Source organism: Canis lupus, chromosome 32 (assembly GCF_048164855.1).
Source record: "Canis lupus baileyi chromosome 32, mCanLup2.hap1, whole genome shotgun sequence".
Classification (NCBI taxonomy): domain Eukaryota; kingdom Metazoa; phylum Chordata; class Mammalia; order Carnivora; family Canidae; genus Canis; species Canis lupus.
Genome location: NC_132869.1, coordinates 34,807,063 through 34,832,450, shown reverse-complemented (window position 1 = coordinate 34,832,450; position 25,388 = coordinate 34,807,063). Strand labels below are relative to the sequence as shown.

Genomic DNA, 25,388 nt, shown 5'->3' with positions numbered 1-25,388 from the left:
AAGGGAAAGTCCAGTAGAGAGAAAAAAAAAAAAAAAGGAAAAAAAAAAAACAACCCCAAGACAAAACCTGATGAGGTAGGAGAGAGGGGAGAATCACTGGAATAGGTGAGGGGGTCGGCTCTATTGGAAAAGCAGAAGGATTGGCTTTGGACAGGAGAAGAAAAGTAGATCTGTAGAAAGAGGCAGGGAGGGAGTATGTGGGTGCGAATGTTGCTGGGTAGGGAGATTTGATATGGAAATCTATGGAAGTTTCTTGTGATTGCTTAAATTTTCTCAGTGAAGTTAGCCAACTGAGAGGGCAGAGGGAGGGGTAGTGTTAGGATTTCAGGTGAGAGAAGAAAATATGGATGTTCTCTAGAAGAGAGAGAGAGAAGGTGAATGTAGGGATGTAAATAAAGGAAGATTACCAGACAGCATGGAGGGGCCCACTAGAAATTTGGTATGGTAAATTTGAAGTGAAGCCAGGCAACTTTTGTGTCTGTGCGCCTGTGTGCTTTCCCCAGCTACCTTAAGCTGTCTGGGTGCATGCATAGAGTAATCAGTTGTGCTTTTTTTGGTAAAGATTTTATTTATTTATTCATGAGAGACACAGAGAGAGGCAGAGACATAGTCAGAGGGAGAAGCACGGTCCATGCAGGGAGCTCGAAGTGAGACTCGATTCTGGGACCCCGGGATCCCGCCCTGAGCTGAAGGCAGATGCTCAACCCCTGAGCCACCCAGGCGTCCCTATCAGTTGTGCTTTTACCAAGCAAGGGTATCACAGCAAGAGAAAGGCAAGGAATTAGACAGTATACATAAGATAGGAACTGTAATGATTGACCATGGAATTTAAACTGGGTAGAAAAGGGAAAGAGAAAATCAGTAGGGAGAGGGTCAGTGAAAAGGTGGTAATTTTGAGGTCCCGGTGGAGTTGGCGAATAGTGGGATTGAGGCACTGTGGGGAGGGAGTGTGCTGGAAAATTAGGTGGTGGTTAGAGAGTGTGGGATACATGAAATTGAGATTATGGAGGGGTTGTAGCTGTTAATGATAAGGTCTTAGTGCATGACGGGGAATATATGGCCAAAGTAGGGTAGAGGACAACATCAGTAAAAGAAATTAAATGAACTGAAAGATTGTTGAATCATCTCTATATCTGTTGAGCTTGCTAGGAATTCAGACAGAAGTAGTATTGGAGAAAATGACAATAATTAACATGAAGACATGAGGGGGGAGTATTGGAGGAGGGGCATCTGTTAGATGATGATAGCAAAGGCCTTAGACACTTGCCCTAGTCTTTGTGGAAATATCAGTAGGCTTTTATATTTGGGGAGATTTTAGGAGTAACTTAATCCATCGATTCTCAACTGAGATGCACTGCTGGTATGGGAGTGCATATCAAATGCTACACACTCCCTCTCAAGACACTTGCCTGGCTCCCAGTGATAATTACTTCAGTAAGCCAGTACTACTAGTTGTTTGATAAGAGGATTAAAAACTTTTAGGAACTTTTGAGCTAGTATCTTCTCTCCAGTATAGGAAAGGCTTTTATAGCATTCTTGCCAGATGATCCATCTTTTAACCAAATCTCATCTTTTTTGGTTAAATGCTTCAAGTAATAGGTACTTCAGTACTTTATGAAAATAGTCCTAGAAGCAGTTCATTGCATAGAGAAATCAAAGAATTCTTTTGTGAATTCTTAGCAGATAAAGTGTCTTTTTATGCTGGTAGTTTGGGGAAAGGATACTTGCTTTACTTTGTCATAAAAGTGAGCATAGTCATGACAGTTTTCTCTCTGGGTGATGATGTATTTTCTCTGCTTCTTGCTGTTACTGGCTTTCCTTTTGATCACTTTTCTTCCTAGCCGGTGAAGAAAGTTCCAACGGCATTGGAAAAAATCTAGCTCAGGGCTACTGAAGCAGTCAAGAGGATGGGAAGAATGGAGATTGTCTCTAGTAGTAAGTTTGGAAAAACCAAAGCTGAGAAGGGATTTAACTGGAATCTGTAGTAGTATAGGGTACATACGGACTTGATTCCCCAAATCCTAGACTACTATAATTTAGGGACATTTCCTAAAGCTTAAGATGGCTTACCAATTACAAATAAAATGAAAGCATTATTGAACGTACAGGAGGTAGTTTATGGAGTTACACTAAGAGATGATCCAAGCAGAAAATAGATAAGTTCCATAAGGGGCTGCCGATGGATTCTCATGAACAGCGATTGTACCTAATTCAGGTGGGGAAGGTACTTTGCCTGAATTTGTATCCAAGACTAGTATCTTGGAGAGCAATCATGTTTTTCTTCCTAGTGTTTTTCTATGCGGTATTTTTTCTATCAAGTCTTAGACCAGGTGGGTTGACTCATTGAATTTTGTAGAATTTAATAAAGGACATTATTTTATCTGGTATGATAGTGTATTTGGATTAGCCAGGTGAAGGCATTTAAGATGTAGAATCCCCATGCATACAGCTCGTGGGACATTTTCCTTTAACAGATCTTACACTTTTACAGGTGAGGCCTCAGAGAGGAGAGGTGACTTGGCCAAACTCACACAGTCAGTCAGTAGCTAAGGTAGGACCAGACAACAGATCTCCTGACCAGGATTGTTGTTTTTCCATTACAGTATGTTGATTTATATTGTTGGCTGGTTAGAGAAATGAACACAGAGTAGTTAAATAATTTACCCAGGCTGCATAGGAAATATTGGCAGAGCCAGATGAGTTCATTCCCTATAGAGCCCCCTCAGCCTAGGTGTAGTGGGGGATTTTAACAAGGTTTTAAGAAGACAGACTGGAATTAGTGATCATATCTGAGATTTGGATTTTTTTTTTTTTTTTTTTTTTTTGCTTATTGCATTTAAAATAAACCCTTCCAAAAAAATCAAATAAATCCATTTAATTTAATTTTAGTGTTTTAAATTTTATGTTTTTATTGAAGTTTAGTTGACACACAGTGTTAATAGTTTTAGGTCTACAACATAGTGATTTAAGAAGTCTGTGCTTTATGCTGTGCTCACCACAGGTGTGGCTACTATCTGTCACCATGCAATGCTATTTCACTGACTATATTATATTCTCTTTGCTGTAGCTAATATCCTCATAATTATTCATTCTATAACTAAAAGCCTGTACCTTCCACTCCTCTTCACCCATTTTCCCCATCCCTCGCACCATCAGTTTGTTCTCTATTTATAAGTCTGTTTTTCCTTTTTTTTTTTAAGATTCCAAATATAAGTTGAAATCATATTTGTCTTTTTCTTTCTGACTTGCTTCACTTAGCATAATACCGTCTAAATACATTCATGTTGTTACAAATGGTAAGATCCGGTTCTTTTTAATGGCTGAAAAGTATTCCATTGTGGATATACACTACCTCTTCTTTATCCATTCATCTATTGATGGACACTTGGGTTGCTTCCATATCTTGGCTATTATAAATAATGCTGCAGTAGACACAGGGGTGCATGTACCTTTTCGAATTAGTGCTTTTATATTCTTTGGGTTAGTACCCAGTAATGGAATTACTTAGATCATATAGTATTTTTATTTTTTATTTTTTGAGGACTCTCCATACTGTTTTCTACAGTGGCTGCACCGATTTATAGTCTCACCAACAATACACAAGGGTTCCCGTTTCTCCATATTCTAGCCAACACTTGTTTTTTATCTTTTTGATTCTAGCCATTCTCACAGGTATAAGGTGATATCTAATTGTGGTTTTGATTTGCATTTCTCTAATTAGTGCATTAGTGATATTGAGCATGTTTTCTTGTGTCTGTTGGCTTGCAAAAATGTCTTCCCATTTTAAATCAGATTTTTTTTTCGTGTTAAGTTGTATACATTACATATTTTGGATATTAACTCCCTATCAGGTTATTTGCAGATGTCTTTTTCCATAGTTGCCTTTTTTTTGTTTGTTTGTTTTTTTGTTTTTTTGTTCGTTTGCTTTACTGTGCAAAAGGTTTTTATTTTGGTGTAGTCTCAGTAGTTTATTTTTGATTATTTTCCCCCCTTGCCTGAGGAGACCCATCTGGAAAAATGTTACTAAGGCTAATGTCAAAGAGATTACTGCCTGTGTTTTCTTCTCAGAGTTTTAGGTCTCACATTTAGATCCTTAATCCATTTTGAGTTTATTTTTGTGTATGTTTGAGAAAATGGTCCAGTTTCATTCCTTTTTATGTAACTGTCCAGTTTTCCCAACACCATTTGTTGAAGAATCTGTCTTTTCCCCATTGTATATTTTTGCCTCCTTTGTTGCAGATTAATTGACTATGAGTCTGGCTCTATTTCTAGGCTCTCTATTCTGTTGATCCATATGTCTGTTTTTGTGCCAGTACCATATTGTTTTGATTACTATAGCTTTGTAGTGTATCTTGAAATCTGGGATTGTGATACCTACCTACGGCTTTGTTCTTTCTCAAAATTGCTTTGGATATTTAGGTCCTTTTGTGGGTGCATATAAATTTTAGGATTATTTTGTTCTAGTTCTGTCAAAAATACTGATGGTAATTTGATAAAGATTGCATTGAATCTATAGGTTGCTTTGGGTAGTATGGATATTTTAACAATATTCTTACAACCCATGAGCATGGAGTATCTTTCCATTTTTAGAAAGATATCTTTCCATTTCATTGTGTTGTCATTAATTTCTTTCATCAATGTTTTACAGTTTTCACCTTCTTGATTAAGTTTATTCCTAGGTTTTTTGTTTTTTTGGGGGCGGGGGTGCAGTTGTAAATATAATTATTTTTCTTAATGTCTGTTTTTGCTACTTGTTTTAGTATAGAGAAATGCAACCAATTTCTGTATATTAATTTTGTATCCTGGAACTGGATTCATTTATTACTTTTGATGTTTTTTTTTAGTAGAGTCTTCAGGGTTTTCTATGTATAGTATCATGTCATCTGCAAATAGTGATAGTTTAACTTCTTCCTTGCCAATTTGGATGCCTTTTGTTTCTTGTCTGTTTGCTGTGAGCAGAACTTCTAGTAGTATGTTGATTAAAAGTGGTGTGTATGGACATCCTTCTCTTGTTCCTTCTTAGAGGAAAAGCTCTCAGTTTTTCACCATTCAGTAGGATGTTAGCTGTGGGTTTTTCACATACAGCCTTTATTATTTTGAGGTATGTTCTCTATCCACTCTGTTGAGAGGTTTTTGTCATGAATTTTGTCAAGTGCTTTTTTCCCTGCATCTTATTGAGATGATCATATGATTTTTATTTTTCATTTAATTAATGTGGTATGTATCAATCACATTGATTTGCAGATATTGAACTTGCATCCCTGGGATAAATCCCACTTGATCGTGGTAAATGATCCTTTTAATGTATTGTTGAATTCAGTTTGCTAATATTTTGCTGAGGATTTTTTTCATCTATATTCATCAGGGACTATGAAAGGCCAATGCCTTTAGTTCTCTATTTTTGTGTTGTCTTTGGTTTTGGTATCAGGGGAATGCTGGCTTTGTAGAATGTATTCTGTATTCAGAAGCTTTCCTTCTTCTGTTTTTTGGAATGGTTTGAGGAGAATAGGTATTAACTCTTCTTTAAATATTTGGTAGAACTCACTTGTCAATCCTGGATTTGGTTGGGAGTTTTTTGATTACCAATTCAGTTTCATTACTAGTAATTAGTTTCTTGAAATTTTCAATTTCTTCCTGATTCAGTTTTGGAAGACTGTATATTTCCAGTTCTTCTAGCTTGTCCAAGTTGTTGGTATATAATTTTTCATAGTAGTCTTTTAACAATCCTTTACATTTCTGTGGTGTTAGTTGCTATTTCCCCTTTCATTTCTGATTTTATTTATATGGATCTCCTGTCTCTTTTTTTAGTAAGTCTGGCTTAACAGTTTTTTATCTTTTCAAAGAACCACTGTTGGTTTCATTGATTTTTTTTCTATTGTTTTTTTGGCTCCCAATTCATTTATTCCTGCACTAATCTTTATTATTTCCTGCCTTCTCCTACCCTTGGGCTTAGTTCTCTTTTTCCTAGTTCGCTTAGTTGTAATGTTATATTGTATATTTGAGATTTTTCTTATTTCTTAAGGTAGGCCTGTATTGCTATAATTTTTTCTAAGGAAAATTTGCTTAGGGGGATGTTTTTGCTGCATCCCAAAGATTTTGGACCATTGTGTTTTCATTTTCATTTGTCTCTATGTATATTTTAATTTCCTCTTTGATTTCTTAATTGACCCTTTCTTTGGTTGTTTAGTAACATGTATTTTTAGCCTCCTCGTGCTTGCGCTTTTTCCCCAGTGTTTTTTTTTTTTCTTTCTTGTAATTGATTTCTAGTTTCATATTGTCATGATCAGAAAAGATACATGGCATGATTTCAATCATAAGTTTATTGAGACTTGTTTTGTTACCCAACATAGTATCTATCCTAGAGGATGTTCCATGTGTACTTGAAAAGAATGTATATTCTGTCATTTTTGGATGGGGTGTTCTGTATATACCTGTTACATCCATCTGGTCTAATGTGTCTATTGATTTTTCTGCATGGATGATCTGGCTGATGTAACTGGGGTGCTAAAGTCCCCCACTATTATTGTAGTACTGTCACTTTCTTCCTTTATGTTTGTTAATATTTGCTTTATGTATTTAGGTACTCCAATATTGGGTGCATAGATATTTACAATTGTTATATTCTCTTGTTGGATTTAAAATAAATCCCTTTTAAAAGGCTGTCTGAAATGGTGTTGATACTACCTCTATTATGCTGTTCTGACTTAATCCAAAGTATAGGTAAAAGCTGCAGATAGTGTAATAAATACTTATATATTACTTTTGAGTGAAAGATAGTTTATTTTAAATTATTTAGTGTCACAAGAGATTATTCTTTTCAATTTGAGTTAAAACTTATGTAAACAGAAGGTACTCAGTTAATGTGTTTTTGTTACTTAATTTCATATTGTAAAAGCAAACAGGTAAAATTATACTGCTGAAATTGTAGGCAAATTATTATCTGAGAAAGAGGTTTGAAAATCTCCCTAGTATGAGACATAACTTTTGGGTTATTTTATAATAACCTAGTTTTATATTCTTGGTTCTACCAGTGTCTTGTTTCATAAAGTAAGGTATGCATTCATAATGCATAGAGTGGAAGGTGTGACTTCCAATGCTCCAAGAAATGAAATGGTTAGGACTGCCTTTACATTTGGGCTCTGCTTTTTCAGATCTCTGTGTCCACATCAGTTTGCTCACTGCCTTGCCTCCCATTTCTTGGCTATGGCTCAAGAAAAGAGATGTGGGTACAACCTCAGCTGTCTACTTGAGTTACCCTCAGCCCCTGTCAAAGCTGAGCTCATGGCTGTGGGGGCCTAACATTTGGGCCTATCATTTATAGTTTGATAATATCCCCTTTATGAACATCAGGAAAGGAGAACTGGGTAGCCCAGGTGGCTCAGCAGTTTAGTGCTGCCTTCAGCCCAGGGCCTGATCCTGGAGACCCAGGATCGAGTCCCACGTCAGGCTCCCTGCACGGAGCCTGCTTCTCCCTCTGCCTGTGTCTCTGCCTCTCTCTCTCTGTGTCTCTCATGAATAAATAAATAAAATCTTAAAAAAAAAAAAAAAAAGGAGAACTGGAGGATCAGTACTTTTTGCCAAATATGTCTGACATTCTTCCTCACCTGGGTAGCTCAGTCTATTAAGCATCTGACTCTTGGTTTCAGCTCTGATCATGATCTCAGTGTTGTGAGATTGAGCCCAATGTTGTCTGCTTGAGATTCTCTCTCTACTCCTCCTCTCTGTCTCTCTCTCTCAAATAAAATAAATAAATAAATAAAATCTTTATTAAAAAAGTAGACCCCTCTTACTCCTTTTCTGGTCTCCAGTGAGGTTGCTTTTTTTTTTTTGTCTGGTACATCATAAGAGTTGGTTGCAGAGTACTTTGTTATCACTGGAAGAGCTAGGTATCATAGTACTGTGCCTGGAACTTGGGAGGCACTTGGTAAATAAGACTTGGTTTTAAGGGCAGGGAAAAGAAGATGGTTAATAGATGCCTGATGAGTTGTTTTGTTTTTCAGATGAAGTTGTCACTTGTTTCATATAAGAAGGTAGCATTATACACATTGTCCTTGTTTGAACTTTCAGTTTAGTGTTACTCGGAGGTCCCCATCCCAGGCTTTGTCATCTGAGCACTGATGAGGGCCATGTAGGGTTTAGTCTGTACTTGAGGCTCTTGGGTGTTCAGTGGGTCTTTTTACTACAAATACCACCACTGAGTGAAGGGCAAGGAAGGGAGATTTTATGATCTTTCACTGTTACTAATCAGTAAAGGAGGGATTACACTGAACAAATATTGCAGAGTTGTGACTTTGATCCCACAGTGGCAAACAATAATTGTAGAGATTGGACTTCAAAAGCCCTGAGAATTTACTTTCAGTTTATCTGTTATAGTTTAATCTCTAATGATAAAGATGGGTAAGGATTGAGTGAAATTTTAATAGTGGAAACATTCCTTCATTTGATAGTTTTCTATGTTCCCATTATAAATGAAAAACATTAGTCATCTATTAATGTATGTTCCCCTGAATTTACTTGGTGACAAGATACCAAAGTAGAAATCCCAGAATCTAGTTTAAGGAATGAATTGCAACTGATATATAGAGCAGTGGCAAGAAATAAGTACCAAAAACACAAGATTAATCTGGCTGCCTGTTTTCTGCCCTACTCTCCTGAGAAAGTAGATGGCTAATGCCTTTAGTATGATTTTTTTATAGAGAGAGTAAAAATAAATAATGATTAAATTTAATGTCAACAGAAAATAAAACATCAAATTTATGAGAGGAAAAATGGTTAATGAAGAGGATTCTAGTGGAGTCTTTATCTGCCTTGCTCATCTGTGTCTCTTGATCCCAGTTTCCCTCTAGGATAGTATAGAATTATACCAGCATCACATTCTATGGAACCATGTTCCTTGAGTCAGACTGAGTTGTTCTTTCTATCCCATGCCTAATATTGTGGAATTTTTGAAGGAATGATTTGAATAATCTCTTAGGGCTTGTCTATGAATGTTGTGGTCAAAAATAAAATAAGTAGATCTCTATTCATGTGAGTGTATATGTGCATGCCTTTGTGTTGAAGGCATCACTTGGAAGAAATTGTGTCTTACAACAATGTAAGAGAACAGGGAAAGTGGGAATTGTGAACAGTTAGAGAAGATGGAAGGGAATAAATGAGTCCAGTGATTAGGCTTTATTTAAAAAAAAAAAATCACCCTCTAAATTGTCCTTAAGCAAATGAATGGTGGGAGGTCTCTTCAGGTTGTTATCCTGGAGGCAGGGCCTCCTTCTGCAGCCACTTGCAAAACATTTTTGATAGTTTTCCTATCAAAACATTTGATAGTTTTGATAAACATTTGATAAACATTTTGATAGTTTTCAGAGCTGGTTATAAACCACATAAGAAGTCATCTTTTTCACTCTGGTAGCATCTTGTTTCCTTGCTTTTGTTATTCCTCACACTTAGTTCTGAATGATTTTTGATTCGATTCAAAACATTCCTTTGAGGATTTTTTAAGAGTGTGCTTCAGGCTGTAGATACAACTCTACAGTGGAGCCATTATTGGAATTAGTGTAAAGCTTTCCTTTACGACTTTGGGAAAGACAGGACTCATTCTTCTGTTTAGTTTAGTTTATTAAGAATTTGTGCGTGTACGTGCACAGAAAAGAAAAAGACCAGGAGGACTTATGCCAAAGTATTGATTGGCATCTCTCATGATTTCATTTTTTTCTTTATACTTTTCTGTTTTCCAAATTTTCTACAATGAACATTTCATTTACAATCAAGAAAAAGGGAAAAAGCAGAGCCTGGCTACTTTGTGGTCCTGTTCATTTTATCTTTAAGCATTGGCAGAAACCATTCTTGACTTGTGAGCAGGTGTCCCAGGTATCAGAGGGTGAGCACAGATTCACTCTCGTGGGTTCAAAACAAGTGATACCACCAGCCACAGTGCATCAAAGTTTTGTCTTTTCAAGCATTAGTTTCTTAGAACAAATCAGTTCTTTTAATTCTTTTTGATTTCAAAAATGTTCATTTCAGTATGTCAGGCAGAATGGAATATGTTAAATAAGTATAGGCTTATTTCCCAAATACTAGTGAAATCATTTCTGATGGAATACTTGCTTAAAATAAATTTTTATGCAGATTGTTTGGTGTGATCTAAAAATACCATTCAAAAAATAGGCACAGCTTCTCTATGTAAGTTGAACTATCTTAGTTGTGGTGTAATTTGGTCATGGTATCATATGGTGGAAAGTAAAATATTCTATGGGGAGAGAAAGAGGATATAAAGAAAACTTAAAATATGGGGAACAGTTGAACTTCTTAAGATGATGCCAAATGATTGCTTTCAAGAAATAAAAGCAGAATATAATACTGAAAATATTTAACAGGTCATTTAAGACACTTTAGGGGTGTGGCCATGGAAATTCTTAATATTGTAGCCATGTGTATACATTTGAAGTAAACACTTCTCTGTTTAGTGTTTTATGCTTGCAGCCTCTGTCTGAGTCATATACAGCTGTCAGATTTTTCAGCATCCTTTGTATATTTAGCGCTATGCTGAAATTTCCCTTTTAGCCCAGGTTTTCAGTTGTCCAAGTATTTCATGTAATACAAGTCATAATTACTTGTGTGGAGTACATTTTATGTTTCTATAATAATACCATGCTTTTAGATCTATGAAGAGGTATCCAAACAATGTCATATATATGAAATGTTCTGGAAACTTCTTATAAAAAATATATAAGTAGAAGCTCCTCCCCAAGGCACTTCAAATCTTTATTTTAGAGGCTATAGCTTTGTTTCTGACACTTCTGGAAGAATTCTGTGCTAATGACCAGCACCACTAGATTTTTTTTTTTTTTAATGATACCATACTTTTTAAAATCTAGTATTCCACAGGTGCTATGTTAGTAATCTGGAATTGAATTAGATGTTTTTAGGACTAGAGTTTAATATACTTACTGTGTGCTCCAGAATGATTTATTTTATACCACTTAACAACTTTTCCTTTTCTGAAACTCAGAAGCTCCAGAAGAATCAGTTCAGTAGACGGGTTAATTTAGCCCTTCCAGATTAATCTAGTATTTTGTGGCACCATTAAACCAGAGATGCTAGAGCCAGTTTCACCAATTACCTGCTAAAGGAATAAATTCTTATCAGGGATGGTGTTTCCATGCCCTGAGTCCTGGGGAGAAAAATCTGGCAAACAAGGAAAGTTTTATGTAGTCCTTTCCTATGAGAAAAATAGTTTAACAGTGGGTGCACATGGGCAGAATTTTGCTAAACACGTTTTCAACCAGGCAGGATTGAGAGTTTCCTTAAAACTGTAGGTGTATAAAATATCATCCAAGTTTTTTTGAGCAACATGAATATGCGAGCAATCTGCTTTGGATGAACAAAAATGAGTTGTTTTTCTAATCATGAAAATTGATGTTTCTAACCTTAAAATATAAGCAGTGTACCATAGTGGACTGTCAGTTTGATTTCTTTTCTCTGTTGTTTATAAGAAAATTCTGAGCAAAAATCCTTCCAGCTTATTATAATTAGCCTGATACCTGATTATAAACTTGTAGTCATCTGTGAACCTTAAAAGGATTAGGAAATTTAAGGTTCTTGTTTTTCTTTTTAGTAATTAAAAAAAAAAACTCAGCTGATTCAAAGTTACTATAAGAGGCTAAAGAGTGCCTCTTCATAAAATCACAAGCTTCTAGAACAGAAAGGACCTTAACAACCACGAATAGCATTCCTCTTATTTTACAGAGCAAAAAATTGAGATGCAGAAAGATTAATTGCCCCGAGGTCACACTGTAGGCCCAGCCAGGAGTGAAATCCAGGGTTTCTGACTGGTAGCTCAGTTCTCTTCCCATTATTCAGATTTTTTCACCATCATATCCATTATTAAAAGTGGGGCATTCTTTTTTGTGATAAAATACACATGGCATATAATCATTATATTAAAAAAAATCTTTCAGTAGGTAAACACGTGAACATGAAACAAAAATCAGAAGGCACGCAAGGGTTCATGGTCTGCAGTGCTGAGTCTAGCTCCCTAACTCCTGTCCATCCCAGACACCCTCCTTGGAAGCAGTCACTATAAAAAATGAGGGATTTTAAATAGGTTGTTTTGATCTAATCACTTGCCTAAACTGACACAATATTGCATTATTCTTCAGGGATTGCAGCTTGGCCTGCCAAGTTTAGGTAATGCCCCACAGAGGAAAAACATAAGCTGTGAAATTGGAATATGGAGAGATTTGTGATTTGGATTTTGAAAATTACCCCAAGCCCCGTGTATTTCCAGTAATAGAAGTGAAAGGTCTCTTACAGCAATTCTCTGTTACTTGGATAATGCCTTTTGTACGAAGAGTCTCAAGTATACTATAGGAACTTTCACAACATCGAAAATCCCTGTCAGAGTATTGTATTGTATACATCTGCTTTGAAATCTATAGCACATTGACCAAAAAAGAAGGAATTATGCTGATGTTTAAATAAACCTCGTATAGCCATGGGTGTGAGACACCACGTGGCTCTACTTCTCTTGGCCTCTGAGCCTCCACTGATGACACCTTAGTGCTTGGTGTCAAGCACTTGATGGGGCACACCCAAGCATTTGGCCTAGAACGTTCCTGGCAGAGTGAGCAAGTTGGATGAGGAGGTGAAAGGGGATGCAGGAGTATGTGGGCACCATACGCCCTGCTGCCACCGTTGGGGTATGGTGTGAGAAAAGCAGCAGGTTCTTGGTGCCACCCAGCACCTTGGTAACCTTAAAAACAGCTACTGGGTTGCTCGTGTGCGCAGCTGCTCATGTGGTGAGAGGTGAGGTGAGGCTGGAGAAAGCTGTGGGCCTCTGCCTGGCATGCCACGGTCAGGCCTCCGGTCTGGTGTAGAAGACAAATCTCTAAGGAAGGAGGAGGACAGAGGCTGCGAGTGTTTCTCTTTCCTCAAAACCTCTGTGTGACTCTGGTGATTTAAAGAGCTGAGAATAGGTTCAGGGAAGAGGGAGAGAGGAAAGACAAGGGGAAGGAAGTTCTTTTTGAGAGAGAAATTCTTTGACTTGTATACCATTAGACTCTTGGATTGTGGGTTTCACATTCTACTCTAAGGTGGTGGTTTTTTCCCCCCAAAACTTCCTTGATCCTAAGATTCTCCTGGAATACTTGCTAAAAGTTCAGCTTCTGGGGCATCTGGCTGGCTCAGTCGGAAGAGCATGCCTCTCTCTTTTCTTTTTCTCCAACTAATATCATCTTAAATGAAGTTAAAAGTGTTTTCTTTTCTTTTAAATTGTTTATTTAAATTCAGTTCAATTAACATATACTGCATTATTAGTTTCAGAGGTAGAATTTAGTGATTCATCAGTTGCATATAACACTGATGCTCATACCATCAAGTGCCCTCCTTAATGCCCATCACCCAGTTACCACATCCACCCACCCATCTTCGCTCCATCAACCCTGTTATTTCCTATGATTAAGAGTCTCTTATGTTTGCCTCCTTCTGTTTTTATCTTATTTTTCCTTCCCTTCCCCTATGATCCTCTGTTTTGTTTCTTAAATGCCACATATGAGTGAAATCTATGGTATTTGTCTTTCTCTGACTGACTTCACTTAGCGTAATACTCTCTAGTTCCATCCACATCATTGCAAAAAGATTTCATTCTTTTTGATGGCTGAGTAATACCCCATTTTGTAGATATACCACATCTTTATCCATTCATCTATCAGAGGACATCTGGGCCCTTTCCATATTTTGGCTGTTGTAGACATTGCTGCTATAAACATTGGCGTGCAGGTGCCCTTTTGAATCACTATGTTTGTATCCTTTGGATAAATACCTGGTAGTGCAATTGCTGGGTCATAGGGTAGTTCTATTTTTCACTTTTTGAGGAACCTCCATACTATTTTCCAGAGTGCTTTCTAGGTACATTCCCACCAACAGTGTAAGAAGTTTCCCTGTTCTCCGCATTCTTCCTAACATCTGTTTTTTTCCTGACTTGTTAATTTTAGCTCTTCTGACCAGTGTGAAGTGGTATCTCATTGTGGTTTTGAAACGTATTTCCCTGATGCTGAGTGATGTTGAGCATCTTTTCATGTGACTGTTGGCCATTTGTATGTCATCTTTGGGGAAATGTCTGTTCATGTCTTCTGCCCATTTCTTGACTGGATTATTTTTTGGGTGTTGAGTTTGAGAAGTTCTTTATAGATTTTGGATACTAGCTCTTTATCTGATATGTCATTTGCAAATACCTTCTCCCGTTCTGTTGATTGCCTTTTAGTTTTGTGGACTGTTTCTTTTGCTGTGCGGAAGCTGATCTTTTTTTTTTTTTTTTTTTTTTTAAGATTTTATTTTACTTATTCATGAGAAACAGAGAGAGAGAGGTAGAGACACAGGCGGAGGGAGAGGCAGGTTCCCTTTAGGGCACCTGATGCGGGACTTGATCCCAGGACCCTGGGATCATGACCTGAGCCAGAGGCGGATGCTCAACCACTGAGCCACCCCAGTCATTGCCCCTGTGTGAAAGTTTATCTTGATGAAGTTCTGATAGTTGTTCATATTTGCTTTTGTTTGCCTTGCCTTTGGAAATGTGTCTAGCAAGAAGTTGCTGTGACTGAGGTCATAGAGATTGCGGTCTGTGTTCTCTAGGATTTTAATTAGTTTATTTTTTTTTTTAATTTTTATTTATTTATGATAGGCACACAGTGAGAGAGAGAGAGGCAGAGACACAGGCAGAGGGAGAAGCAGGCTCCATGCACCCGGAGCCTGACGTGGGATTTGATCCTGGGTCTCCAGGATCGCACCCTGGGCCAAAGGCAGGCGCTAAACCGCTGCGCCACCCAAGGATCCCTGTTCTCTAGGATTTTGATGGGTTCCTGCCTCACTTTTAGGTCTTTCATCCATTTTGAGTCTATTTTTGTGGATAGTGTAGGAAAGTGGTCCAGTTTTGTTCTTCTGCATGTGGCTGTCCAATTTTCCCAACACTGTTTGTTGAAGAGACTGTCTTTTTTCCATTGGATATTCTTTCCTGCTTTGTCAAAGATTAGAGAGTCGAGGGTCCATTTCTGGGTTCTCTGTTTTGTTCCATTGATCTTATGTGTCTATTTTTGTGCCAGTACCATACTGCCTTAATGATCATAGCTTTGTAATACAGCTTGAAGTCTGGAATTGTGATGCCTCCAGCTTTGGTTTTCTTTTCCAACATTACTTTGGCTATTTGGGGTCTTTTCTGGTTCCACGCAAATTTTAGGATTGTTTATGCCAGCTCTGTGAAAAATGCTGATGGTATTTTGATAGGCATTGCATTGAATGTATAGATTGCTTTGGATAGCATAGACATTTTAACAATATTCTTCCAATCCATGAACATGGAATGTTTTTCCATTTCTTTGTGTCTTCCACAATTTCTTTCATGAGTATTTTATAGTTTTAAGAGTACAGATCCTTTACTACTTTGGTTAGATTTATTCCTAGCTATCTTATGGTTTTTGGTGCAGTTGTAAATGGGATCGATTCCTTGATTTCCCTTTCTGCTGCTTCATTGTTAGTGTACAGAAATGCAGCTGACTTCTGTGCGTTTTTATATCCTGTGGCTTTGCTGAATTCCTGTGTCAGTTCTAGCAATTTTTTGGTGGAGTCTTTCAGTTTTTCTACATAGAGTGTCATGTCTGCGAAGAGTGAAAGTTTGACTTCTTCTTTGCTGATTTGGATGCCTTTTATTTATTTCTTTTTTTTTTTTTATTTCTTTTTGTTTGATGAGCATGCCACTCTTGATCTCAGGCTTGTGAATTTGAGCCTCACATTGGGTGTAGAGATTACTAAAAATGAATAAATCAACTTGAGAAAAAATAAAAGTTCAGCTTCCTTGGCATCTGCCCCAGAGGTTGTGCCTCAGTAAGGTCTGAAGTAGGGTCCTTGAATACCTGGGTAGTTTGCATAGATGTTCCAGGTAATTTTGAGGAATGCAGTGATCAGGGCTGGTGTGTACTGTCATCAGTTCTAGATGTGCTGCTCCAGATTTGCCCTCCATTGTAAGTACAAACATTGAGAGTATGGGGTGCCTTAAGTGCAAATGGCTATGTATCACAAAATGAAAACTTTATTTAAAAAAAAATTATGCATGTTCCTTTTCCCCTGATAATAATGCCTTTGTGTTGCTTTTTTTAAAAAAAAAATGTTTCTGAACACTTAAAACATTGTTTAAAACACCGGAATGCTGGTTCTAGTGATTTTTGAAACATGAGTGTGGTTAACCTTTGCGAAGGAACCCCTGAGTGGTCTTGTTTGTTGTAATGGCCCTGCCACTATATTTGACCCAGACCTATGTCTGTGAGTTCTTAAATTACTCAGAATTGAGAGAATATGGTAATTGCTAGTGACTTCTTTTTTTAAGAAGTTTTTATTCAAGAAAATTCATATTTTCAAATAATTATTATGAAGAAAATGCAAGCATGAGTAAGATATTGTCTGACAGTAACAGTTTTATAATTAGAACTTTTATAATGAGGAAATAGCCACTGTTTCTTCATAATGGTCATTTTAACATTTTAAAATGTAAATAACACATTTCAGTGATTGTATTGTTTTCTTTTCAGATAGGAACCAAGGCTTTAGCCTTCTTAGCTCATTGGCTGGAGCAAACCATAGCATTGGGTCAGCAGAGACGTGTCATTCAGAGGTAAAGATTCTTCCCAAATCCTTTCATGCTTTAGTTTTCATTTCTCTTTGTCAGTATGAGTCTTTATACCATTTATCATTTTTTTTCCTTTCCATTTGAGAGGCAGCAGACAATAGTAAATGAAGGATAAAAAGAGAATCTAAAACAGTCATCTTGTGCCTGGTACCTGTTGAGAGAAGGCTAGTTCAGCATTAAAGCAATAAGCTCTTTAAGATGTTTGCAATTTGGGCTGTTCCATGACATTTTTTTGCTAGAGTGCTTTAAAACATGTGCTAGGATTCCTTTGAGACATAAAGTTACCTCCAGATATTTATAAAATAAAATTGATGGTTCTTTTTCAGTCCTTACTATGTATGAGGCCCTGTACCAATCTGAGGCAGGGTCCCTGCCCTCAGTGGGTTTCCTAGTCTGACTTCAGCCTTCTGTTTCAAGGACTTTGGTTCAGGTATACTTTGGTCAGCATGCCGGCTCCAAGAGCAAATAAAAGAGTACCAGATTGTATTCCCAGGCATCTTTTTCATCACATTTTGAGTAAAACATGGTTCTTAAAGGAAACAGAAGTCAGTTTTAATAGCCAAGAATAGCAGCAGAATCATAACACTTTGTATTTTTTCCTTGAGGGAAAATACTCCTGACTTAGTGAATGTTTAGCCTCTTATTGTTACTATATATATATATATATATATATATATATATATATATATATATATATATATATATATATATATGACATTAATCCTTCTTCCATCTCTCCTTGTCTGTAGCTCCTATTTATTACTACTTCTCTAAAGCCAACCAGGGAGTGGAAGTGTGAGCCTTTTTGGCTTTAGTTCTGAAATAGCCTACTATTAAATTATTGCTTGTGTGTCTTTTCCTCAACAGCAGCCCCGTTTGCCAGCAGCAGCTAGGACTGAATCTCTCTTGGAGCATCGGGGTGGTGCATCTAACACAACAGACGCTCAGCCTGATAGCATCGTGGGTAAGTTCCTCCTCTGACTGCCAGGAGACAGCTCTGTGGAACTTGGAAGAGGTGTGGGACATAAATCATCCAGGGGGAAATTGACTTTAAACATGAACAAGGGAAGAAAATTGATAATGTACCCCAAGTGAATGTAAGCCTTATGGACAGCTATCAGAAAAGGAGGGAGGATAACCATATAAGCAATCTGTGGGTACCATTTTCTCTCTGATTCGTATAGCAGGATCTTGATTCAGATAGACAGAACCAGGTGGTGAAACAGCTTTATATCTCCATATTCCAGTTTTTTTCATAGTATTTAACAGTTGGCAGAATTGATGGTAACAAGAATAATACAAGTGTATAAGCCCTTTCACATCCTTTGAAAGTTCTTTTATAGCCACTTTCTTGTGTTTGGTAATGAAATTTGGCAGAAAAGTTATTTTATGGATATTAAGCTGAAGCCCAGAGCAGTGTAATAACTTGTCCAAGAGTATCTAACAAGAAGGTCCTGGAGCTGAAACTAGAATCCATTCTGGTGTCTAAAAGCCAAGAAATGTAGTTTACAATAACTGTAAATGTCCCTTTGTTGGGCAAATACTGATATCTCTGCTCTCTCTTTGTACCACAGAGGCCCCATGTGCAGAGTTTTCAAAACTCTTTTTCTGACTAGAAGAGAGTCCATGTAGAAAGTGGTTGGTAATAGAAACATATTAAGAAGGAAAAAATTACATATAATCTCTTTTCTGTTTAGTAAATTCACCCTTGTCTTTTCACTTGGGTCCTTCCTATTGGCTTTAGACCTGCTAAAGTCTCTGTCATTAAAAAAAAAACAATAACCACACTTTAGGAGGTAGGGAAGACAAGAACTAACCTAAATAACTTGGGGAAACAGCATTCTGACTGGGTACCAGTAGGCCCAAAACAGAAACAACTGAATGGAAATAGTGAACTCTGCTTAATACATTCGATTGTCAAAGCAGTATGGTTTAGAATATGTAATTTGTAATTACATATGTAATATGTAATGCTTCAGGGTTGAAAAAATAAAATAACAGGGAATGAGAGGTAGGTTTCTCACTTTCCAAGAAACTGCATGTAAGGAAAGGAGAAGGCTTAGATGAACCCTTTGGTACTGGGCTAGAACTTGAAGGTATTAGCATGATGATATACTTAAAGTTAGAGCAATAGAGCAATAAACAGTGATGTGCATATGCATGTGTTAGTATGCATGTGTGTGTGTGTGTGTGTGTGTGTGTGTGTATATATGGATTATATATATATATCCTATCAGTTTCCACTGAGAGGGCCTGGAAGCCCCCAGCTCGAATAGCGGTTGACACCCTTAGCATTTATTTTTTATTTTTACTTTTTGAAAGATTTTATTTATTTATTGATTGATTGATTGATTGATTGACACAAAGATTGAGAGAGAGGCAGAGACACAGGCAGAGGGAGAAGCAGGCTCCATGCAGGGAGTCCGATGTGGGACTGGATCCCGGGTCTCCAGGATGACACCCTGGGGCAAACGGCAGCACTAAACCTCCGAGCCACCGAGGCTGCCCAACACCCTTAGCATTTAGATCTTGCTTTTAATACATCTTCCAATAAAGGATCCACTTGGAGAAGTGATTGATTCGAGGGCTAGGGCAGGAAAAATGCAAGGTGATGAACCTAGTACCATTTCACGGGGCCAGAAAGTAAGGAAGGTACTGACAAAAATGATGGGGATGTGTTGAAAAGGCACCGAACCAACCTGGGAGAGCTTCTAGGGGCCAACACTGGAACAGTTTGACCAGCAAGAATGAATTTAATATTGGGCTGCAACCCATAGAGTAAAATAAATATCTGTGAATCCATACTAGTATAAGAAATAACTGGATTAGAAAGGACTGCTCTTCCTTATAGCAGAATTCTAATTAATACCTGTAAAAGAATGAGGGAAAGACAAATCCTCACCACACACCACAGTAATAAATGTTGTTGTGGCCAGGATCCACTGATGAATGTGAAAATTAGTTGATGAAAGTTTTAGAAGAAACATGACATCTGCATCTTCCAAAGTATCTCTCCCGAGATATTTACTTATTACAAAGACGAAAATAGTAACTTTGCACTGAAAAAACCTGTCAGATAGCACTTCCAGTGGCGGTAAGCCTCACCAGCTATAAGGCGCCCGGACATCACGTGCTGCCTAATAGGGGCACCGGAAGGGCTCATCATGTTTCCGGTCTCTGCCAGAGGTGCGTAACCTCAGTCTCATAGGAAAACTTCAGACAAACCCGTATCAGGGGAGAGTCTACAAAATAACTACCAAGGACTCTTCAGAAGTGTCAAAGCCATGACAGACGAGGAAAGGCTAAGGGATGGTCACACACTGAAGGAGATGATACAGATCTGGTGGCCAAATGCTGTGTAAGCTTCTGGAACAGGGTGTTAGTGAGAGAGCTGACAAAGTTTGAATGAAGTCTGCAGTTTAGTTAATAGCACTGTACCATTGCTAACTTCTTGATGTGTATCATTGTACCATGGCTAGGTAAGATGTTAATGCTAGGGGATGAAGGTGGAACCCTACTGCTTTTGCAGCTTTTTTTTATAATACTACAATTATTTGAAAATTAAGGGAAAAAAAAGGCAAGACTCTACCAACAAGAGTAAAACACATGTCAAGCCCTGCCCCTGTCTCCCTCCTTTCTTTAATAAGCTTTCTAGCCCTCACCACACAGTACTCTTGAGCTCACTCCCACCAAGCTTTTGCCCTATTTACCACTCAAACACTTCACCAGCAACCTCCAGACCACTAAGTAGATACTTCCCAGTCCTTATCTTGACCCCTTGGCAGCATTCAGTATTATGGATCAGTCCCTTTTTAAAACATTTTCTCTTGCTCACCCAACACTTCTCCCAACACTTGGAGTCCTGGACAATTAGGTTCAAATCATGGCTCTTCCAGTAGTGGTGAGATGATCTTGAGTTAAGTTATTTAGCTTCTGTGGGCCTTAGTTTCCCTTTCTGTAAAATAAAAATTTTCCTCATAAATGCTTTTGCAAACATGAAATGAAATCACCAGGTGCCAGGGTGGCTCAGTCCATTAAGCATCCAACTCTTGATTTTTGACTCAGGTCATGATCTTGGGTTCATGGGATCAAGCCCCACCTTTGGGCTCTGCACTCAGTGGGAAGTCTGCTTGAGGATTCTCCCGCCCACCTCACTCCGTCCCTTGGCTCATGTGCAGTCTCTCCCTCTCTAAAAAGTATGGGATGAATTCTAGGGAAGGAGACTTGTGAGCTGGGCTGGCTAGGGGAAGGTGTTTGGCATGGAGTGGAGAGTGAGTGAGAATTCTGATTAAAGACAAATTTTGATGAAGAGATAACAGGCTGTGGTAGAAATAATAAAGGATTTTAGCTCTACTTCTGAGTAGCTGTAATTTTAGATGAGTTCTTTTTTTTAAAACCCAGCCTCTTCGTGTGTAAATTGCAGACATTGGTATCTGTCCTATCCCCACCTTACATAGTGGCTGTCAGTAATCAATGTGAAAATATTTGTTGTATGGGAAAATATGGTATAAATTCCAGACATCTATTGTTGATCATTGCATCTTAGTGGAGAGTGGGGTCTTTAGAGTTGGAAACACCTGAGTTTCCAAGTTCACACCAGTTGTGACCTTGAGCAAGTCACTTCAACTCAAAGCTCTAGTTTTCTCATCTCAAAAATTAAACAGTATTCTTTGCCTCGGTGTAATGTTGTATGGATAAAAGAAGTTGCTCTGCATTGGGGAAGGCCAACTAGCAGCCCAGGAGGGGGAAGGCTGGAACACATGGGGTATTCATTCAGCGAGGACTCCCATCAAAGCGAGGATTGATTGCCTTAGGACTGTGTAGTTAGCACACATGTGAGTGATAAATTGCAAATAACGTGACACATCCTTTTTTCAGATCCCATGTTAGATCTGGATATTCAAGAATTAGCCAGCCTTACTACTGGTGGAGGAGATTTGGAGAATTTTGAAAGACTCTTTTCAAAGTTAAAGGAAATGAAAGGTAATTTCCATCGTGTCTAACACGTTCCCATCTCGGTGCTCCTCTATTTTATATAGTAGGATTTTGTTTTTTAACTGTTGATTGGATTCCATGTTCTGGTCTCAGCTGTCTGTGGAGACACTTGGTGACTGGGGGACCATGCCATCTTCTGGTAGAAATTCCCTGGGGAAAGTTTTCCTCTTTCTTCACTCTTCCCTCTTTCTTTGCCATCTCTTGCCTCTCTTGGTTTTCTTTCAGTGTGTCTCATTAACCTGGAATCAGTAAGACCCCTCTGCCAATTTACTCACATCATCCCCATGTGGAAAATCGGGAAGACTTAAGCTCCCTAACATCTGTAATGACTACTCCATGAGTATTTGTCTTTGAACCCCGTCTCCCATCTTCTAGTGTTAGAACATCCATACACTCCAGACTCTCCTGTGCTATTAGATGAATTTCTTAAGATATATTTTCCCCCTAGACAAGGCTGCGACGCTTCCTCACGAGCAAAGAAAGTTGCATGCAGAAAAGGTGAGACGATCAGTCAGGTATTTATTGAGTATCTACAAAAAAGTCCAGTGCTGTTAGAATTATGTATCACACTCATTGACTTCTATTAAGTGTCTCAGTGTGAACTTTTCATTGGGTATTAACTTGGAACGAATTGAATGTTTACACAGTAGTGATATAATTGCTGTAGTCAAACCCAGATTTTTCAAATGTATGTTGAATGACATGGAACTTTCATTGAGACTCAGGATGTTTGCCTTCTTAACTGTTGGGCTGGAAAACTCTTAGTCGTTTGTTTTGTTTTGTTTTGTTATTACCAACGCAACACATGTTCTTGGCAGGAAATGTACGTGGTTTATGGTATTTCATTGTATGAATGTGTCCTAATTTATTTATCCATTTCCCTTTTGGACATTTAGGTCATGTGCATTTTTTGCTTCTATAAATAGTGAAGCTGTGCATAACCTCATACATCCATCACCTTTGTATAGAACTCTGATTTTATCCTTAGTATAAATTTCTAGAAGTCCCTCATCAGGGTATGCAAGGGTTTTTGATATATGTGGCTGGAGGGCACAGTAATAGAATTTTAGGCCTTGATCAGTTCAACATATTGACTGACTCATGAAACAAGCTGTAGTGTAGCTGTGGCCTAAAATGTGTTGCATGCTTCTCTCCACAGGTGGCCAAAGCCTTCTGGATGGCAATTGGGGGAGACAGAGATGAAATTGAAGGCCTTTCATCTGATGAAGAACACTAAATTATTCGTGCTAGGGTCTGACTGTCTGAGATACTTCCCTGCTCCACCCAGTTCTATTTTGCTGAACTTCCCATCACCATGTTGGCCACCTGACTTAGTTCTAGGGCCCCCTTACTTTTAGTTTTTAATAGAAGATAGTAGGGCTTTTCTCCCTTGGTATATTTTAAGGGAGTGAGGAGTATAACGACAACAAGGAGTGAGGGTTTTTCAAATACACCATTTCTAGGAACAGGAGTGAAATGAGGCTCAGCAGCCTGTGTGATTTGCCCAAGTTGAAAGAGAAGGCCACCACGCCATTCCCGGTCCACCTTTTATGTAAATGTCCTCTGCAGTTACACTCGATTACTGCAGATCAGGAGCTGGTGCTACCTTTCCTAGGACTTCTGGACTTTCTGCTTTCAGGGAGCTTGCTGCTCTGAGCTTTGATGCTTTCGATGGCAGGAAAGGGTGCAGCTGCTGATTTGATTTGTGCTGTAGTCGAGATGGGGCCAGAGTCAGTGGACCTCAGGTTAGTCTCTAGCTAAAAAATGCCTCTGGACATTTCATCTGAAATAGAGGGTCTCAGCTCACACTAGACACTAGAAATTACTGAGAAACGAGTGTGAATTTTTAGACAATGATAGAGGAAGCAAAGGTGTCCTTCTCTGGTAGAGAAAACAAACCCATCTACCTTGCTGGGTTGCTGTTGTGGGGGTACAGGCAGGGGTTTTTGTTTAAAAGAGAGAAGGGAACTTCAGGAATTCCCGGTTCTGGGCCATTGAAGCAGTATATGATCGTATCCAGAGGCTTTTGCATTAGTCTCGCCAGGAAGAAACTGTTCTTCCTTAGAACTCTTGAGATGTCAGAGCTCTGCCATCACACTTTATACCCCCAAAACAAGGCAGTTTCCCGCCTCTCTGTCTCTGAGAGCCAAACAGATCACTGCCAAAATAGTCATACTGCAGTGTGGGTGAGCCAGGAAAGGATGTGAAAGGTTAGGCAGTGAAGCTCTGAGGACCTATGTTACTTCCAGGGCTGGGGGGACGAGTGGGGGCAGCCCGAGGGGAACTAATTGCCAGAGGGAACGTTTCCAAAGGAAGGGTGGGAAATAGAGCAAATTTAAAAAAATCCCTATTTCTGTGTTTGTAGATACTTGGTAATGCATGCCATTAACCTTCCCTGTGGTAGTCCCTGCCACGGTTCTAGACTAGTGCCCCATGGCTCTAGACTGACTGGATGGTGCTGGCTAAGAACTGATCCTGGCCTACTATGGACTGTGAACTCCTTAGGTTACCAGCAGAAACAAGTTTCATCCTCCCCCTCCCCCGGTGCACCGCCTTCTAAGCACTACAGAAAGAATGGCAGGAAGAGTGGAATGCCTCAGGTTCTGGACCAGGGCAGCTACCAGGAGGGAAGGTTTCAGTGATTGGAGCATTCAGGAAGAGCTGTCATCACAGGCAACATTGGCAGTTACCTTGCTTGGTGACTCTTTTTTTCCCCCTTCCTTTTCTTTTTTCCCCTCTCTTAACTATTGTAAAGGTCTTTGAGACCATAGTTGATCGCCAATTCCATCATTGTTTCTTTGAGGTGACATTAAGCTATTGATTAAGAATGTAAGGGAAGTTGGCTCTGGGATTGCAAAATGAAAGACAATGTTCTTCTCAAAACATAAAGGGTTCCAAAAAATACATCAGGTCACATGGTTAGGAAAGACAGATTAGAAAAAGCTATGAATGTGATTTTGTGGATTGAACAAAGCCAGGTGATTAAAAAATGATTTATTTATAAAGTCTACTAATGTGTGTTATGATTTTGTTTTTTAGTATTGGATATGTTGGGGGAAGCCATACTTTCAGATTAGGCATAAATAGTGAATAATCGGAGACTTTGTCAAACTCACAGTTTTGGAATCAACCACGTATGTATAATATCAGCTCACCTTTTCAAGACCTCAGCTTTCTGGGGCTGTTGGCCCCTTCCAGGGGACACAGGGATGAAAGTGTCCAGTGCTTGTCCACTAAAGGTCCATGTTAAGAAGAGTGATCATGAGCTAATAGTGCAATAAAAGTTGCCGTTTACCAGGGCACCTGAGCGGGGGCGGGGGGTGGTCTCAGTTAAGTGTCCAACTCTTAGTTTCAGCTCAGGTCATGATCTCAGGGTCAGGAGATCGAGCACTGCATGGGGCTCTGTGCTGGGCATGGATCCGGTTTAAGGTTCTCCCTCTGCCCCTCTCCACCCCTCTCCCTCTCAGGAAAAAAAAAAAGTTGCAGTCTATCCAACATGACCTATGCACGCGCCAACACAAGTTACTATGGACTGTCTGGGATTTAAAGTGAGAGACTCGTGTTTTTTTTCCCTGCAACATTTCTCTCTTTGTGTAACACACAGGCACATAGTAGGTCCTGAATTTTTGGTTTTGATTTGCATATGCTAGTTTGATGAAATTGATCACAAATTTGAAGGTCCAGAGTGTTGGAAGGTAGGGAGAGACAAAAATAAACTCCCCCC

At 38.7% G+C, this 25,388-nt stretch overlaps 1 protein-coding gene across 2 annotated transcripts in view; it reads left to right on the top strand.

Annotated features, from left to right (window-relative positions):
* AAGAB (alpha and gamma adaptin binding protein) overlaps positions 1-24,674 on the top strand; it is a 52,778-nt gene extending 28,104 nt beyond the window's left edge. The window contains exons 6-10 of one of the 2 annotated variants that reach the window (XM_072809337.1): positions 16,572-16,654; positions 17,537-17,633; positions 21,548-21,652; positions 22,113-22,162; positions 22,824-24,674. In XM_072809337.1, the coding sequence (XP_072665438.1) occupies positions 16,572-16,654; positions 17,537-17,633; positions 21,548-21,652; positions 22,113-22,162; positions 22,824-22,901 (413 nt within the window). In that variant the 3' untranslated portion in view covers positions 22,902-24,674. The remainder of the gene's footprint in view (positions 1-16,571; positions 16,655-17,536; positions 17,634-21,547; positions 21,653-22,112; positions 22,163-22,823) is intronic. The other variant, XM_072809338.1, reaches the window with a different exon arrangement.
* Positions 24,675-25,388: the final 714 nt, after the last annotated feature.